We start from the raw sequence: 17,490 nt of genomic DNA, 5'->3' as shown, positions 1-17,490 counted from the left end.
ATCATCCTCTTCAGGATTATGCTATTCCCTTCTTTAAAGAGCGAAAGGTACTGAGAAATTTGTATACAATTCTCCACAAGTTTATGTTCATGCTTGACAAGAAAAAATTCATAGTAAATTTATCATCGCATCACTCAATCAAAGTGCAAAATTTAAAATGTGACCACCTTGACGTTGTGCACACTGAATCATAAAATAATAAGAGCCTATGGATTTCTCAGGAACCTGACCCAAATAGGTATGTGCCGATTATAGTTTTTCAAATGTGGATCAACTTATTGAATGACTAGTGTTTTCATTCTCAGCAACACATTGAGGGCATACTTCATACTGTAATAAAAGAGAATGTTTGCATGTATTTCACTTTCATTATGGTGCGTTCCCACTGCCGATCAGATCAACTCGATCAATCCCGATCAAGCTTTTTTGGCCTGGTCGGGCTCGCTCGGCATTGGTATTCGGGGTCGATCTACCTTGATCGGCATCGTTCCTGCTTCCTTCCCGATAATTTTGGACATGTCCAAAATATTCGAGTAGGAAGCCCGAACATCAACAGCTCGGGTAGTGATCGAGAAGAGATCGAGCTGATCGGGAATCGATCGTATAGAAATCTAGTGTGGTCGGGACGGATTTTCCCCCGAGCTCAGTTCCCGATCATCTCGAGTTATACTCGAATGCTACACGATTGATTTCAGATCATCTCGATCCAGGATTCATCAGTTTCACGAATAACTCGACAGCTATACGACCGATACAGGACTGCTATTAATTGATACTCGACTAAACTCGATTACGCTTCGACCGGCACTCGATCAAATACGGAACACTTTTTGACAGTGGTTGCAGCATGTGCAGACGTACTTTTTTAGCACTCAATTATTGTTCAGGTATTAAGAGAAGTTACATGCAGTCCTTGGCCACGTTAGAAAGTTAAATATCGTCAGTATTTTCAGCCACTCCTGGCCCACTGAAGAAAAGAATAGGGCCACGAAGAGAGAAAAGACAACAAACAGCAGACATGGTAGAATTAGACTCTCCAGACAAAAATACCAGAAGAAAGAAAGGAAACACGACTGAAACTTTTAAAAAAATATAGATAAAAAAATCGGTATACTGGCAATATGACTGTAAAGTGAAAGGAAATTTTCTACATTAGTTACTTTACTTATAAACTGAGAAATGTTTCTTGAATTCTTTTGCTTGCTTGTGTGTTTCAAAGTTGAAGTAGGATACGTTGATATAAAATCTATTTCTTACGCTGACCTATTAAACTTTAACAATGAGAACAATAATGTCAAAGAAAACGACTCATTAGGGTTGTAGAACAGTCAATTTCTTTCAACTCTATAATGATGCATTTATGGGCATATAGGCCTGTGTTTCATTTCAGACCAATTTGATTTCAGTCCACCTATCTACAGTAATACACTCACGAAGCGTGGAGGTGTAATATATTTTTTTTTTTAATGAGACATCAAACTTACATGTAGATTTGCTATTCTTCTTATATATCATATTAGTGGAAAATGGGCAAAGAAAATGGGATTCCATCGGGATTCCAACCCGAGAACTCCGGATATGTATGTATGGAAATTACATATGAATGGTACATTTAATGCTCTATCATGTAAAGTGAAGTTACTCTCATTATTGATGTCCATTTATGAGAAGATCAATTGTTTAATATGATTTAACATGAGTTGGTGTTTTTTTTATGACACGAAAGCATAACCAAGCACGTGTGCCATCAGAATTACGCACCAAAAACCAAACGCAAGTATTACGACTCAGTACAGAAGTCTGGAAAATTTGTTGCAAGCTATATGGGACCACCAATCTTCCCTGGCATACGAAGGGCCATCAATGACTCGATATTCATAATTTCAAGCAGAAGTTGAATTCGTCAGACTGCGATCTGATACACTTCGATAAGTGGCTGGAAACCACAAAATTAGCTTCCGATGAGTTACCTATGAGAAGAAGTATCTCTGGAATGGGGGTACCGAGTTCTCCCTTGACGTTACTTCAAATGTTATTTATTTTCCAAATTTGTTATAGTGACTAGCATAGTGGTGATCCATTAGCAGCATTTATTATTTTTTTTTATGAGAGAGAGAGAGAGAGACACACACACACAGAGACAGAATGCTTGAAAAAAATGTTAAAGAGTTAAACAAGAGAAGCAGACCTCCACTAAGTAGCTCATTTCAACCAGTGATCTTGTTCTCCGAAATTAATGGCAGACATCTGCCTGCCTGCATTACTTTACACACCTCTACATGATGCAGACAATTGATTAAAACTAGTTTATTATCAAATTATTATAAATAATCTGTCTGAAGAAGACTTTAATTAATTTTAGAATGGAACTGTTTTCTTTTTTTCGTTATCTACGGGCTGTCCTGGATACATCAGACGTCGGGACTTTCAAGGCCCAAATAAAAAAGAAGGTGAGAGTTATCTATCACAAGTCATTTACATTCATAATGCTTTGATTTAGAGGAGGAGCCCTGAGGAATTTCTATGTTACTAGGATTTGTTTGATTTTTATTTTTCTATTTCCTAGCCAGATGCATTTACCTTCTTTTCTTCGTGCTTTCCTCCAGAATGAGTTTGAAACTATCAAATGCAACTGAAATACATTGACAAACACTAAGTCAAATTAAGATTTCTATCAAAACGCATGCTGTATCATCACCATCTAGTTTAAGGACCACAAGACATCTTCATCATATGGCCCGGCAGACGTATTTTTCAGCCGGGAGGCATCACCAATCTTGGAGGTCTATGTAGAGGAGGTTAGACCACTCACACCATCCTTCTTTCACAAGGATGGAATGGAATCCCACTTCTTAAATTCCAACGGGCGGCGTGTCAAGCATGTGGGGCCAATCCTTGATACCCTCTGGACAGGGATGGGGGTTTCCGGCACGTTTTTTTCCGAGAAATCTCAGAAATACGGTTTCAACAAAGGTAATACTTGCATTCAAAACAAAATGTCATGCAATGTATCTAGTTATTAATCATTTGTTCTTTTCTGTAAACATAATAAACATGCATTTCTTTACATCCCACGTGCTGTAACTTCATGGAATTCTTTGAACAACATGAATATGGTTCAGTTTTATTTTTATCTCACCCTCAAGATGTAGGTACAATGAATCAATTGACGGATACGTTAATAGCTTGCTTCCATCCACCGTAATATCATGCGGGCAAGACAATTCTGCTTTTAAATTGTTTTAAAAAAAAATCTGTAATAATCAAAAGTGATATTTTCCTTTCAGCCAGAATATGGTAAAGTGCCTCAATTTATCACTTTACTTTGCAGGATGGCCAATATTGATCCTTACCATCTTTTGTAATCACCTTTTATCCTCTTTTAAATTTTATCTTCTTTTTTTTTAGAATTTCATGCTGATGTTCATTTCCATATAATATTTTCTACGTAATGAATTAATCGACATTTATACATACATGATTGTTTAGGTGAGGAATGAGCGGACTCCTGCGGAGGCCAGTATATAGGGTAGCCCAATTTATGCAGCTTTCCGTTCACACCTAGTCCAAATATTACACAGCCCTTCACACTCCCGAAGAAAATGTTGAATGCAGTGAGATCGTCGAAAATATCTTCAGCGTGCAGATAATCCCAAGCGTTGTCACTAAATATGCCTGGGCATAAATTTACCTTGAAAACTTTGCATGTGCTTGCATTTTTCGATCTATCAAATCGGCTTAAAAGGATAGTTAGCTGTGAAGCAGAATTTGAAATCATTATGGAATCTTCAAATTGCTTTGAGAAAAAAAAAACTAATATGAAAACTATCAACAGGAATTTCATTTTTTTTTTTAAGTTCACGCATAGTTTACTAGATTTTAATAGCAAGTACATGTATTACAAACAAAGCAATGAAATGTTGATGAATATATTATGATTGAAATTAAATTATCAATGCCAGAAGTTTTACATTATTCTGTCATAACAGTTCTTCAATGGTTGATATTAAGTTTGTGATGTCATAACTACAATTTTCTGAATATTTAAAGTTGCGTAAAGGCTTTGAGTGTGTAATTTTTATTGTTGAAAGGTATATAAAAGCTATTTTCTCTGTTGAAAGATTTTTGCCCAAGCGTCAAATGTAAAGTGAAAATGCTAAAAAACCCGAGTAATTCCTCTCTTAAACAATTTGAATTATGTGAAATTGTTGTCTCATCTCTTGAGGAGATATACTCGAGACCAATTAGGAGAACTATGTGAGACATAAGCATGACAGCTTCAATGATGTTTTTAGTTAAAAATGTGTATTTGCATGTTATTTTCATCAAAACATAAGATGCTCTATTCTGTTTCAAATTTGATATACGGTATTTTTCCATTCCTCTTTGTTCCTCTGATCGTTATTGTTCTTTTCAGTTTTACAAGAGTTTTTCAATCAACATTTTTCTCCCTGTATCTAAAAAAGTGCACAAGTTCAAAATTGTTTGACGGGTTTTAAATCAACAATAAAAGCATTGGCCAGAACTAATCCCATACTTAATAGTTGATGTCGATTAGATATGGAGGGAAGGGGATGGGGGATTGGTCAATGTGATTCTTCAAAGAAGATCAAGGTGAGTGTTTTTCATTAATTTCATATTAGTATGAATGAGAAATTTACATCAGACAGTGTTACTTTTGTAAGCAGGACCCCAGTATTACTGGGTTCAACTTTAAAGCCAACAGATAAATACAGTATTTGTACGTGTATGTAGATACTGAATTATGTTATGTGATGTCTGTTTATGAGATGGATTTTTTCTTAAATCATGTTTCATACTCGCTTTTAACTCTTAATTTCGATACTTAACTGTAAATACTCAGTACGGTTCGGTTGGAGTATAAGATTTAAGCCATTTTATTTCTTTTTTTTTTTCATTTAGTTTTTTTTATTCGTATTCAGTTTGCAATGGCGTGTACATCTTTACGCTATTTTGTGTATGTAGTTTTGTGAATTTATTTATGCTGCATGTAATTATGTTAGCCGTACCCCTATAAATTAAAACCTGGGTTATTTACACAATATTATTATAAATCAGTTTCCCAAACTGGAGGGCTTTAACTCAATTTAAAAAAAAGAGCATAAATCAATTTTGAAATAGCCCTGGCATAATATATATGCCATCAGGAATGGCGGCTAGGTGAGAAGAAGAGCAGTGCGATGCGGGATTCAAAAGACAACTTTGCTGGATGGGATACGAGGAAGACCCAAGACCAGCATCGCTCCCGGAAGAGGTTCGAATTTGAACCAAGGTGGTGAAAGACTGTGATTAAATATCCTCTCAAGCAAGCTGCTTACATGATACAGCTATATGGAGTTGCCGAAACTCAGGTATTTGAATCAATTGGGAAAAAAAAGAAAGAAAACGCCATCAGAATTCTGAAAAGTCTCCCATTGACAATCTTAATCCAAAATACTAATTCAAAAAGACCAAACCATCTCTCTATACCACACACCTCATAAGCGGAAACAACCCGTCACTCAAATGTATCATAACAGAGAGCAATGAAAATTGAAAAGTAAAGAAGGAAACTTCTGAAAGCAATGATCAGTTAGTTCCGTTACCAAGTAACGTGACAACTTCGCCAAAGGCAAACCCACAACTTCTTGAACTGCCATCTAACAAGCACCGCACAGGTGACAAAGAGTAGAATCACTGCCTGCGTGTGTAGAAAACACCACATACACACACACACACACACACACGCACACACACACCGCCATGCCTGTGTTACTCTCACGTCGAGTTATTTGCATAGGCGGCTTGTGATGCCCTGGATGTTCACGTGGTGTCCACCAATAATATTAAATTATTTCAAACAGTCCGTCTGGCATTAAGGCTAATGTTTGCATGAGTCCAGTACATTATCTTAAAAAAAAAGAAAAAGCCATGCACATTTTTGTAGAAAAATGCGTGTGTCTGATGAAGTTGAATAAGCGATGTGTTTTGCGTCTAACTTTTTGAAGTACAATTGTTTTGGTGAGTTTTGTTTTGTTTTGTCTCTGTTTTTGTTTTGTGTTTATCTTTATTTTTAGACAGTTAATAGATGACAGTGAGATATATACTTCATTTACAAAAAAAAAATGGAGTGATGTAATGTGACATTCAATGATCTCTATAATTCTGACAGCAATATTAACAAAACTCATTTTTACTTGAAATCTGTCACTTCTTCACCCATTACGTTAAAAAAAGTAAGATTGTGTAAGACTGTGAACGTGTACTGAAAAAGAGGAAATAAGTCAATAAAAGGGACGTTATCACAAAAGAAAATTAATAATAGGTCCTACCTGAAGTAAAGTCTAGTCTAAAAAGGTTGAGCTGAGCTTTTTAACCAATTGCCTTATATGTTTTAAGAAATCCGAATTGATAAACCCTCAATGGCACGACCCCCCCCCCCCCCTCTCCAAAAAAAAAAAGTGACGAAAAGAAGAGGGATCACGATACGATTCCTATTCATTATTTCATAAGACGTATTGATGATCGCACGGGCTTGTCACTCACTATACGCGCTTACTCAATAGAGGGCAGGCATTCGAATAATAAGCTCGCACATGCACACAGTGGAAAATTGCGGTTGTTGGCAAGATTTCCATGTGTAAAATGCAAGTCAACAATCCGAGCCTGAAATATGAATTTGCTGCAGTGAAGTAAGGGGAGGACAAGAAAACACCGTTCTGTTCGGTCCTTAATGTCCTTTCTCCACAAAAGTTTGAGATGAGGCGAACACAGAAAAGTTGAAAGAGAGAAAGGCGCCTTTCCACCAAACTGATCTGAGCCTTTTGCGCGCGCAATGGCAAGGCACACTGCTCCTATCCTGGCGGAGCGGGAAGGAGGCCTTTACTACCATCTACCCTCGACTTCCTGACAACTGAATGATTGCAAAGAAGAGACGGTGGCACTCTTGGGATCTGTCAAGCGTCTATTTCGAGGATTGTAGTGACAGTCTGAATTGCACTTTCCGGCAAATTGCCACATTTTGTTCACCTGCCAGCAAAGAGCCAACCTGTTAGGGTCTCTCAGAATGACATGATTTCCAGGCGTGATTGGGCTAATTGACAAGACCCAAGTATTAGAATTCAAGCACCAACGGAGGTTGAGCATCTCAGCACGTCAATCGCAAACGTTACCACAGTATTAACGTGCAAGAAATACAGACGCATCATGTGCAAAATCAATTTGAAAAAAAAAAATCAAAACAGCTGGGAAGTGTACTTGCCTCAAAAAAAAAAAATCACTAAATCTATAAAACTAATACTTCCAACTTGATTACTGAAAAGTATTTATGTATTTTCGTTTATTGTTGGCGATGTTATAGCAATATTATTCGTACAATAGCAGTGGCGGATCCAGGGAGGACCGCAACCGGCGCACCCCCCCCCCTTTCATTTTGTAAACGCGCCCCCTCTTTACAGAATTCCTGGATCCGCCCCTGCAATAGGACATTATCATCGCGGGATGATCCTCGTCTTCTTGTTATCGCAGGCATAATTTCCGGCTAGCCCCAGAATCTCGGCGGACTGGTACTCAAGAACAGCAGCTAGATACATTGGTGATGCGACCAGCGGGGAACTGCAGGCCGGCGCGTCGCCTTTTGATAAAAACAATATTATTATAACCTGAATTATAACTATGAATATCCATCATTCATATGTTGATATACCTGCTGTTTCTTTTCACCACGATTACATGTTGTGAACTAAAAGTGCACCGAATTTAGTTATGCATAAATAGGCCTTATTATCTCCAGGCATCAACACCTATTATTCAAGAATTCTACATACATTGTGTTTCTCTGTAGCTAGAATTACATCAAGACTAATTAGAAACGTAATAAATTAGATTTATAGATGAATAGTGTCCGTGCCATTATTTCGCTATGTTATGATATATCTAGTATGCATTCTAAAATCATAGTATGTGGGCATTTCCGTGAGTTGTGCGACATGACCACCAAAATTTTACCCGCATATTTCAGGACAACTGATAATCTTACTTTGTTAGCCATAGTTTGAAGTGTGTGAAACCAACTTTACCTTTAAGAAAAGTTCCCTTTTGTGCATTTTTATACCTTTTGAAACCAGAAAGCATTTTTTGACCTAAAAATCCCAAAAAATGCATTTTTGTTGCTCTTTGTGAATATTTTTTATATTTGAGGCTCAAATCAAACTTTGTTTGGTTTTACAAATCAAAAATATATTAATCTAGCAGTAAATAAAGTGGAGACCTCGATATAAGATATGTACTTCGGACACCAGCATGCTCTTACATAGCTCGAGAAGCTGCTGTAACGTGAGTTACCGAAACATTAACTTTTTAATCTAGCAATTTTACTATGCCCAACTGACACATGGTATTTTGGATTATCAAATAACTATGCAGCACACATCCAAGAAATATGATGGGACTTATAGACTTTGCTTCAAATTCTCATAACAGAGGTCTTAAAATTGTAACGTGAGTTACCATGTAACGTGAGTTACCACAATGTAACGTGAGTTACCGACATGATTTTTCTTTAATACCAAGAAATGATATGAAGGTTGTGATTGTAAGTAACCAATGAGTACATGATTACTGAACTCTTGTAATAAGATTCTATTTCCAGTAGATTGTTATTCTCTTGGTCTCTCTCTATCACCAAACCAACTGGTCTACATGTACAATGTATTAATTACACATGTTCATCACATGTGCTTCAACACTTCAAGTTTTCTGTCCGATTTTAAGAATTTTAAGATTGGAGCTCGCTTCTGGGTTGTTAACTTCTGAAAGAAACTGTTCCATATTTACTATCTAATATTATAGTGCATGTATACTGATCTGTTACGAAAGTTGTTAAAAGACATTTTTTCTAAAGCTGCATGGACCTTGTTCCAGCAAATTATCAAAATTTTGTGATAACTATTAATAGCCTCCTGATTGGGGTAATTACTGCATGATTACTCTTGAAAAGTTCTTGTTTTTGTAATTCAAGTGATTACAATTTGACATTTCATAGTTTATACCTACCTGTATAGACCAAAGCCATTGTTTATGAGGCTGAAACATTTACATGTATGAACAGAATTTTAAGATTGGAGCTTGCTTTCTGCTGTTTTTTCTGAGATTTTTGAGAACTGAACATTGTGAATTTGACACGCTTATGTGTTTTATACTATTCTACTCTGAGGTTTTAGCTACGTATATTGTTGCAAAATTCTACAATGAAACTTTTCCATGTTTACTATAATTTACTTTACATGCTGATCTATTACCAAAAACTTGTTGAATGTGAACCTCATTATCAGACATTTCCTTTAAGAGCTGGACAGTCATGTTCCTTAAAGCAAACTATCAACATTTTGTGATATTAATAGTTAGCCTCCTGATCACAAAATATTTACTTTTCATGTTTTTCATTGGGATTTACTGCTTCAGTCTGCTTGATTACTCTAGAAAATACTGGTATACTTTTTACATGTATGTACAATTTAAATAATGGCTACTTGACATTTCATAGACCAAAGCCATTGTTTTTTAAGGCTTAAACATTTATGAACATGTTTTATTAAACTGATCAATACTGGTAGCAGATAACTAAAATTTATCTGCAGTTTCTGTAATTCAAGTCTAATTTCTGTACCAGTTTAGTATAAGAATTTGTAAACAAATCAAACATACAAACAATTAATTATTGAGTAATTCAAACAATTATCAAATAATTGGAATATAAATTGCATTGTTTAAAAGTTAAGATTTATTGAAATATTCATTTCTGAACCTTTAAACTCTCCACAGACTACATGTACAGGTCTCTAGTTTCGTGACTCAGTGTATTAAATGGAATAGTTTGTGAATGACTTGTTTTATCTAGATAGCCTGAAATCCATTCAAATCTAGTAAAATAAAAAAACAATCAAATCAAATCTGTTTCATATCATTTTGTTGAATACAATTTTTGTCTCAGTACAAATGAAAGCTTGGAAAACGACTCAATTAAAAATGAAATTTATCTTCAAGTTGGTATTCTAAATGTAAAGTTTCCTGCCTTTTGGTAATCTCATGGATAAAATGGGATTAATTACTGTCAAATCAATGTTCAAATCAATTTAGATTCTCTATTCATGGAGTTTGTTTGTGAAAAAAAGTTGTCTTGGTAAGTTTTCTTTGGATTATTAAGACAAAAAATCGTCTTGTGATCATGTGGACAAACTGTAACGTGAGTTACCGTAACGTGAGTTACCGCTTCACATGATGATACCTGGAGAATGTAAGACAATTTGAATTTTTACCATACTCGGTGATGTATGTTGCTAGTCCATGACTTTGGCACAATAGACTTTAAAGTCTCTCTGTTTCTTGTTTGAGGAAACTTTTGAATATAAGACATGCCAAATTTTTGCATGTCCAAATTATGTAACGTGAGTTACCGACATTTGTAGTGTTTTTTCTCATAGTTCTCATAAGAGTCCGTGGATGTAATGTTGCTGTGAGGTAGGATGGAGGTGCATGATACTCATTCACATGTAGTAACTCATATCACTAATTAGGTTTTAAGGATATTGATCTCAACGACCTAATTTTGAGTTCAAAATGTAACGTGAGTTACCGTGGAAATGCCCATGTACTGTTTATGATATATGTTTGTATTATCAGCAAATTAGCAAACGTACAATGGTATATAGATGAATTTGATATGAATATACTGTATTGGTATATTGGTGCTGTCGTTGTATTCATTACAGTGTTCCACGTCCAACAAACTTGGCTTTTTAGTGGCACATTCTTTTCTGTCGTTATGATTAATTACTCTTTTGCTACCATGACAAAATTATTCATGCGTATCTTTATATGTACTTTATATTGCATTCGACAAACTGTCCCTATCAGATGAATAAAAGTCAGCTTGACAACTTGTACCGCTTTTAATCATTTTTTTCCTTATTTGATAGAAATAAATCAACTATTGAATTGAATTGAATTGATCGAATTGAACATGTATAGGCCTAATTATCCCCAGCATCAACACCTACTATTTAAGAATTCTACTTACGTTGCGTTTCTCTGCAGCTATAGGATTACAATAAGACTGACTGGAAACGTAATAAATTAGATTTGTTTCATTCAAATTGTCTGCAGTTTATTCTTTAACGACAAAGTTAACTCAGTTTGTTAGCATAAGGCGGGGGTGTGAATACTGTATAATTCAGCATTCTTTTAAATATGTAGCAGCGTTATCATGATGAAACACACAAAAAAATTGTCGCTTCATTTTCAATGTGCCATACTAAAACACATATTTCAACTTAGATTATAAACAACGTGATTGTGGGTGTTCAGTGTTGTATCAATTACAATATTTCAATTCAAATGAATGTAATAGGAATTTTCTGCATCGAAATAAAATACAGTCACCATTTTTTTTTTTTTGGGGGGGGGGGGGGTCATGACAATAGAACCTACAGTGTGTACATCCTAATATAAAACTGAGATATACTTGTACAGATTGAAGAAAAGAATAAGAGAACACTTCAACTGGGAACCACTCGGGATAAAGTGAATCAAATGACCTCACTGAATTATGGCACATGAATTGGGAATGTGAATGCAGAAGACTGTCGTCAAATAAGCATACAGCTTGAAGATACGACAGCCTTGAAAAGGGAAAAAAAGACAATAGGCAAAACTTACATCATGTATACTTATCGAAAAGAAAAGACAGAAAATAAAACAGAGACATTCTGACATCATGTCCAGGCATGTTCATCAGGTCAGGCTTAAAAAGGTTTCTTGCAAAAAGTGCTTAAAGCGTGGTTACTTGGGTTACTTTACATATGTGTGTGTAGGTCTATATCATTGTAAGCCCATATACAACGTATATTCATACAGTGCATATTGCATAATCTGCTTTGAAGCTTCCTGTCCATTTTCAACATTATTTAGTGAAAATGCATGTACAACAGCCTTCTCAATGTATTAAAATGTTTATATCGTATCATTTCAATGTATATATAGAATACTAGTATGTATATTGCATTTTATGCGGATATTCTTTGATGAAAATGAATGCAGTGTATTAACTTTATATATGTAGTTTACATGTGTATATATGAATTAGAACATAGTTTAGATAAGCAAATGGCAGCTTGAAAAAACAAAACAATGTCATACATTATTTCGACATCACACGTAATGAAGTACAAAGCTCTATTAAACCTGACATGCCTGATGCAATTTCAAACTCTGAAAATAATTATTCGTAAAACCTTCTGTAAATTCTATGCACATCAAGGTTATATTCTAACAATTCACGAGCTACAGCAACGTTACCTCCCTCTTTTGACGAGTCTTCTGTTTGAATAACACCATCCGACAAACACACACACACACACACACACACACACAAACAAACAACCACAAACCCAGATAACACTCAACCTCTACTCCCTCTGTATTTACACACATAGAATGACGAAATATACCAACTTGTCCGATTTAATCAGCCTGCACCGCGGATTGACCTCAGAGTACAGAATCGCAGCTATGGAACTCGGGTTCTATTGTGCATAAAACATAAGCGATTTCCGTTACGCTGTTTCTATGACCTTGGATTTGGGTCTTCATGGTGCAGTAAAGGGGAAAAAAATACTTATAGTACTGAAACCCTTTGGATTCGGAGCAGGAGCGGGGATTGCCAGATAATACGAAATTACCGAGGTGAGTGTGCGAAAACAAGTGTTGCCTTGGTGTCCACTGCAGCTTTATCACGTAAGCCAATATCTTGCTTCTCGATATCCTTATTTCGCACGGGTATATGACAGCGGAGTACCCAAATGTTCGATGGAGTTGTACCTTGACCGCGTTTTATGTGCAATTAAAAGTAATCAAGCCAGTCGATAGTCATTATATGTATGATTGCTATCGAAACTCGAATTTTAGACCGGGTTGCGGTTTTTTGTTTTGTTTTGTTTTATTTTGTTTTGGGGTTTTTTTTTTTGTAGGTTAGAGGCTTGCATTGCCTGCGGTGTACCAACCGCTTCCCTTATAGCTTGTCTGTACTCGATGTTATTAAAGGGAACTTCCCCTATATAGAACTGAGGAAGAGCTACGGTTTTTAGTCGAAGGTAACCTTCTTTTCAGTTGTGTGTTTAGCACAAATTAGGATGAGCACTGCACGTGTATTATGGTTGTTTATGCTATTTACTAATGTAAGCTCTTTACTATGATTATTTCAATTTTTGAAATAGCAGAGTGGGGTTATTCGTTAATTATCGATATAACCTAAGACGAATAGCTTTCTTTGACATTCCATTAAAAAAAAAAAAAAAAACTTAGTGAAGATTACATTGAATAAAACATACAGCGTGTCATGCTTATTTTTAGCAGCATTTTATCTTATCTAGCCTTATTCCGCACCAGATTTTTTTGTTAGAAGCGTCCGCTCTGAAATCGTCATTATTGAAGTTCTAAAGACTCCTATATTGACAGATCTCAAACAGAAAGTAAACAAAAGTACAGATTGTTTTCTCTAAGATATCTAACGTTGTCTTGTAGGTCTGTGCGATCTGGTGACAACATCACCAGCGAAGATTTTCACACTAATACTTGCGCATTTATACTACGCATATACCCCATGTGTGTTTCACATCACGGTTGTACAGCGGTTAATAACAGCCGCACACAGTACATTATTCGTATAACAAAATACTTATATAATGCACCTGCTAAATTATATAAATTTCCAGAACTGAAGTGGCTTGTTGCGTTTTATAGGTGCCACAATGATGAATTTAAAGGGGAAGGCTAGTAACTGATCAGTGGGAATCAGTGGAAATGCTGGGAGATGATTGTTCCAATCCTTATGGGATTCATTCAAGAGTTCATTGTATATCTATTGTTGTGTGAAAATGATTTGCTTCAGAACGGTCTCATATTCAAGTAATGTGCAGATTAATGCTCCGTCACTGACCAGGGACGCTAACCTGGAAGCATTAAACTGCACATTACTTGAATATGAGACCATTCTGAAGCAAATCATTTTCACACAACAATAGATATACAATGAACTCTTGAATGAATCCCATAAGGATTGGAACAATCATCTCCCAGCATTTCCACTGATTCCCATTGATCAGTTACTAGCCTTCCCCTTTAATGTACAACTGCATGTTTCGAAAGAGGCAAGAGTTAATTGTATATGAGTCACTAAACTCTATACCTTTATATCTTCGCAGTGATCTTGGCACAATGATAAGTGGCAGGTTAATGTAAAATGTTTGGGCCGAAAGATATTGAGGGGTAATACAAGTATACGTTTATGTATGTTTTTACAAACAGAAAGTAAACAAAAACACAGATTGTTTTCTCTAGGATATCTAACGTTGTCTTGTAGGTCTGTGCGATCTGGTGACAACATCGCCAGCGAAGATTTTCACACTAATACTTGCGCATTTATACTACGCATATACCCCATGTGTGTTTCACATCACGTTTGTACAGCGGTTAATAACAGCCGCACACAGTACATTATTCGTATAACAAAATACTTATATAATGCACCTGCTAAATTATATAAATTTCCAGAAATGAAGTGGCTTGTTGCGTTTTATAGGTGCCACAATGATGAATTTAATGTACAACTGCATGTTTCGAAAGAGGCAAAAGTTAATTGTATATGAGTCACTAAACTCTATATCTTTATATATTCGCAGTGATCTTGGCACAATGATAAGTGGCAGGTTAATGTAAAATGTTTGGGCCGAAAGATATTGAGGGGTAATACAAGTATACGTTTATGTATGTTTTTACAAAGCTCTTGTCGGAAACATATAGGTGAAATAAGTGCACATATTACTTTCCCACTAACAAAATAAACTTAGCCACTATCAAAGCTCTGATAGTATCTGATATCAATATTAACAATCACGCTGACAATGAATTACTTTCCTTTGTTGTGTACATATTCATCCATATCATTTAAGAAAGAAGGCACATATATACCTGACCTTTTATTTATTGGAAACAATACATGCAACAGGCAATATTAGGACTCGAATGTGCTACAAACTGACTTTGTAGATGATGATGTCGCCGGCAAGAAAGAAGACTGTACTTCCGAGTGTAATTACAATTACCTTCTATTGCGCCTAGAAAGGAGTGATAGATACAAATACAGTATAACACTGAGAAAAAAATAATAATTCGGTAGATAGAATGGCAACGAAGTTGTTGATTACTTCAATAATATTTGTGAATGTCATCAAAACCACCTACAGGAAGATGAAAAGTGAAATTTTGATGTGTTCACTTCCTGAAACTATATCCACGTATTATTAGAGGACACTAAGCGGGACAGTAGCTTTAATACAAGTTCTTGGACCGAGGTTCGAGTGGTTCAGGCATAATAGATTCGCTCTTGTTTGTTTAGTAGTCCTTCTATCCCCATCTGTGCTTAGGCGTGTTGTATTAAAATAAATATGTGTGCTTTCGTGATGAACTCCATGCTTTATTTCGAGTCCTGTGCATCACTTGAATGGATAAGGAAATATAAAAGCTGTATCCAAATTCTAAGGGGAGGTCAAATATAGAAACGTGGTCTTGGCGTTTTCATCGAATGAAAGGCTATTTTGGTATAACTTCGTAATCATAGCTTTTGTATTAGCATTCGAGGGTCTTGAGGTTAATACAGAGAAGTTGGTTTTCAGAACAGTTCGTCGGCTAGTTTTGTTCTACACTTTGAAGTAATTCGTGTATGTATACCTGCAGCAATGTTATTTTTTTCATGTGGAATAGAGCAAAATTCCTATGTTCTATTCCCATCTCCTCCAAAGCGATCAAATAGATTATCATTCATTGCACTATTTCAACTGTTGTTTGTTTAGGAAAGCATACTAGTATGCTTTAAAAGATGAGCAAGGAAAGAGTGATTTAGAATACTGTATTCAGCTGATTCTAGGATATCGGAGAAAGCTATGGTTCTGGACAAGGATAAGTGGTGTCTTTCCGAAAGAGCTATATATGGGCTCTACGGTATAGTTGCAACGAAATTAACGGAAGGTTTCAGTAGATTACAAATTTAGTAAAGTACGTGATATTAATGAAAAGTAATAAAAAAGTTAACGCCGACAGCAAAAACCAAAGAAGAAACAAGAGGAAAATGGAATCTGGTAGTTGGTGTATTACGCTTCAATGATGTCTGTTCTTCGGCAACGACCCCTATTTGAATAAAAAAAAAAAAAAAAAAAACATAGTAATCGCTGGCTAGACAACCCTCAACTTAAGAAAATAAAAGAAAATAGAAAGCAAAAAATGCAAAAGCCCTGCACTTTGTTCCTATACATGTATTGTAAGATTTATGGGGAATGCGGGTCCACCCATCATTTTGACATGACTTGCCCTGTGTGTTTCTATTTGATTGATATATCATACTTCTACTTATACCTCTTCATTGTATTCATGATTATCTCATACGGTATCGATCTCTGCATGCGGAATGTTTTCTTTTCATTGATACTAATTAATAGGCTTCCAAAACAAATCTCAAGTTAGAAATGCAGCAAAGTTAATGCCAGTGATGTGAAGTCAAAGGTAATCAGAACTCTTTTTTGCGTTTCATCCACTGCTTACAGGTTTGTGACACAGTTTAACACTCCCGACTGCAATACGGACTAGCATCGCCATGCTAGCTATTTATATATTTGCTGGTCTTCTGGTCACGTGCTCCGCCCAAGCTCTGAAGGATGAGGCGCCGTGTGACAGGTCGGTGCACTTTCGTTTGGTTCCTAAAGATATTGATCCGGGCCCCGCACAAAAAAGAAAAAGAAAAAAAATGCGTTTAAACGCGAAGTTTTTACTCGAAATATCAAACGCACCTCCCCGAGTCAAAGACAATTTTGCTATGAAATGCAAGTGCGTCACTGAAAGGACTTGCATTTAATTTCGTACGCACATCATGAATGCAACTTTTCGTTTGATGCCTGATCAAACGTTAAGTATCAGTCACAAACACATAAACAGAAAAGCGTTTGATGATGAGTTAAGTCGGAGGATGATGAAGTGTATTATTAAAGGTGCTCCAGCTCCATCCCGAATCTTTAGGGGCATGTACTCTCCTCTAGACAGTCTCTCCCCACGATGAACTTATAAAGAAGTAACGGTAGGAAACCTACAGGGTCAACAGGGAAGGAATTCTCCATGCAGTCGACCTTCCTGACGGGCAATTCCAAAAAAAAAAAATAATAATAATAATAAAATAGAATAAAATGATAATAATAATAATAATAATACATAATAAATGCAACGAGGAATTGCGCGGAATCGTGCAATTCCAAGTACTTGTAGCGAATCTAGCTTGCAAGTATTGGTTGTATCGATAATTCATAATACATATGGCTAGATACCAGATCAGTGCAGTGTACGATTCCGTCTCATCTGTGCACAGTGTTCATGGGACTACATGTACAGTCA

The 17,490-nt window shown here is 36.0% G+C and overlaps 1 protein-coding gene across 1 annotated transcript in view; it reads left to right on the top strand.

Annotated features, from left to right (window-relative positions):
• The window catches only part of LOC139728628 (trehalase-like), a 78,210-nt gene that overhangs the window by 33,378 nt on the left and 27,342 nt on the right, over nucleotides 1–17,490 (top strand). The window contains exon 7 of the mRNA XM_071639567.1: nucleotides 2,706–2,973. Within this exon, the coding sequence (XP_071495668.1) occupies nucleotides 2,706–2,973 (268 nt within the window). The remainder of the gene's footprint in view (nucleotides 1–2,705; nucleotides 2,974–17,490) is intronic.

The sequence above is a fragment of the Diadema antillarum genome, unplaced genomic scaffold, assembly GCF_040938485.1.
Source record: "Diadema antillarum isolate AM-2024a unplaced genomic scaffold, OU_Dant_1.0 seq00000188_RagTag, whole genome shotgun sequence".
In the NCBI taxonomy this organism is placed as follows: domain Eukaryota; kingdom Metazoa; phylum Echinodermata; class Echinoidea; order Diadematoida; family Diadematidae; genus Diadema; species Diadema antillarum.
This window is presented reverse-complemented; position numbering and strand designations above follow the sequence as displayed.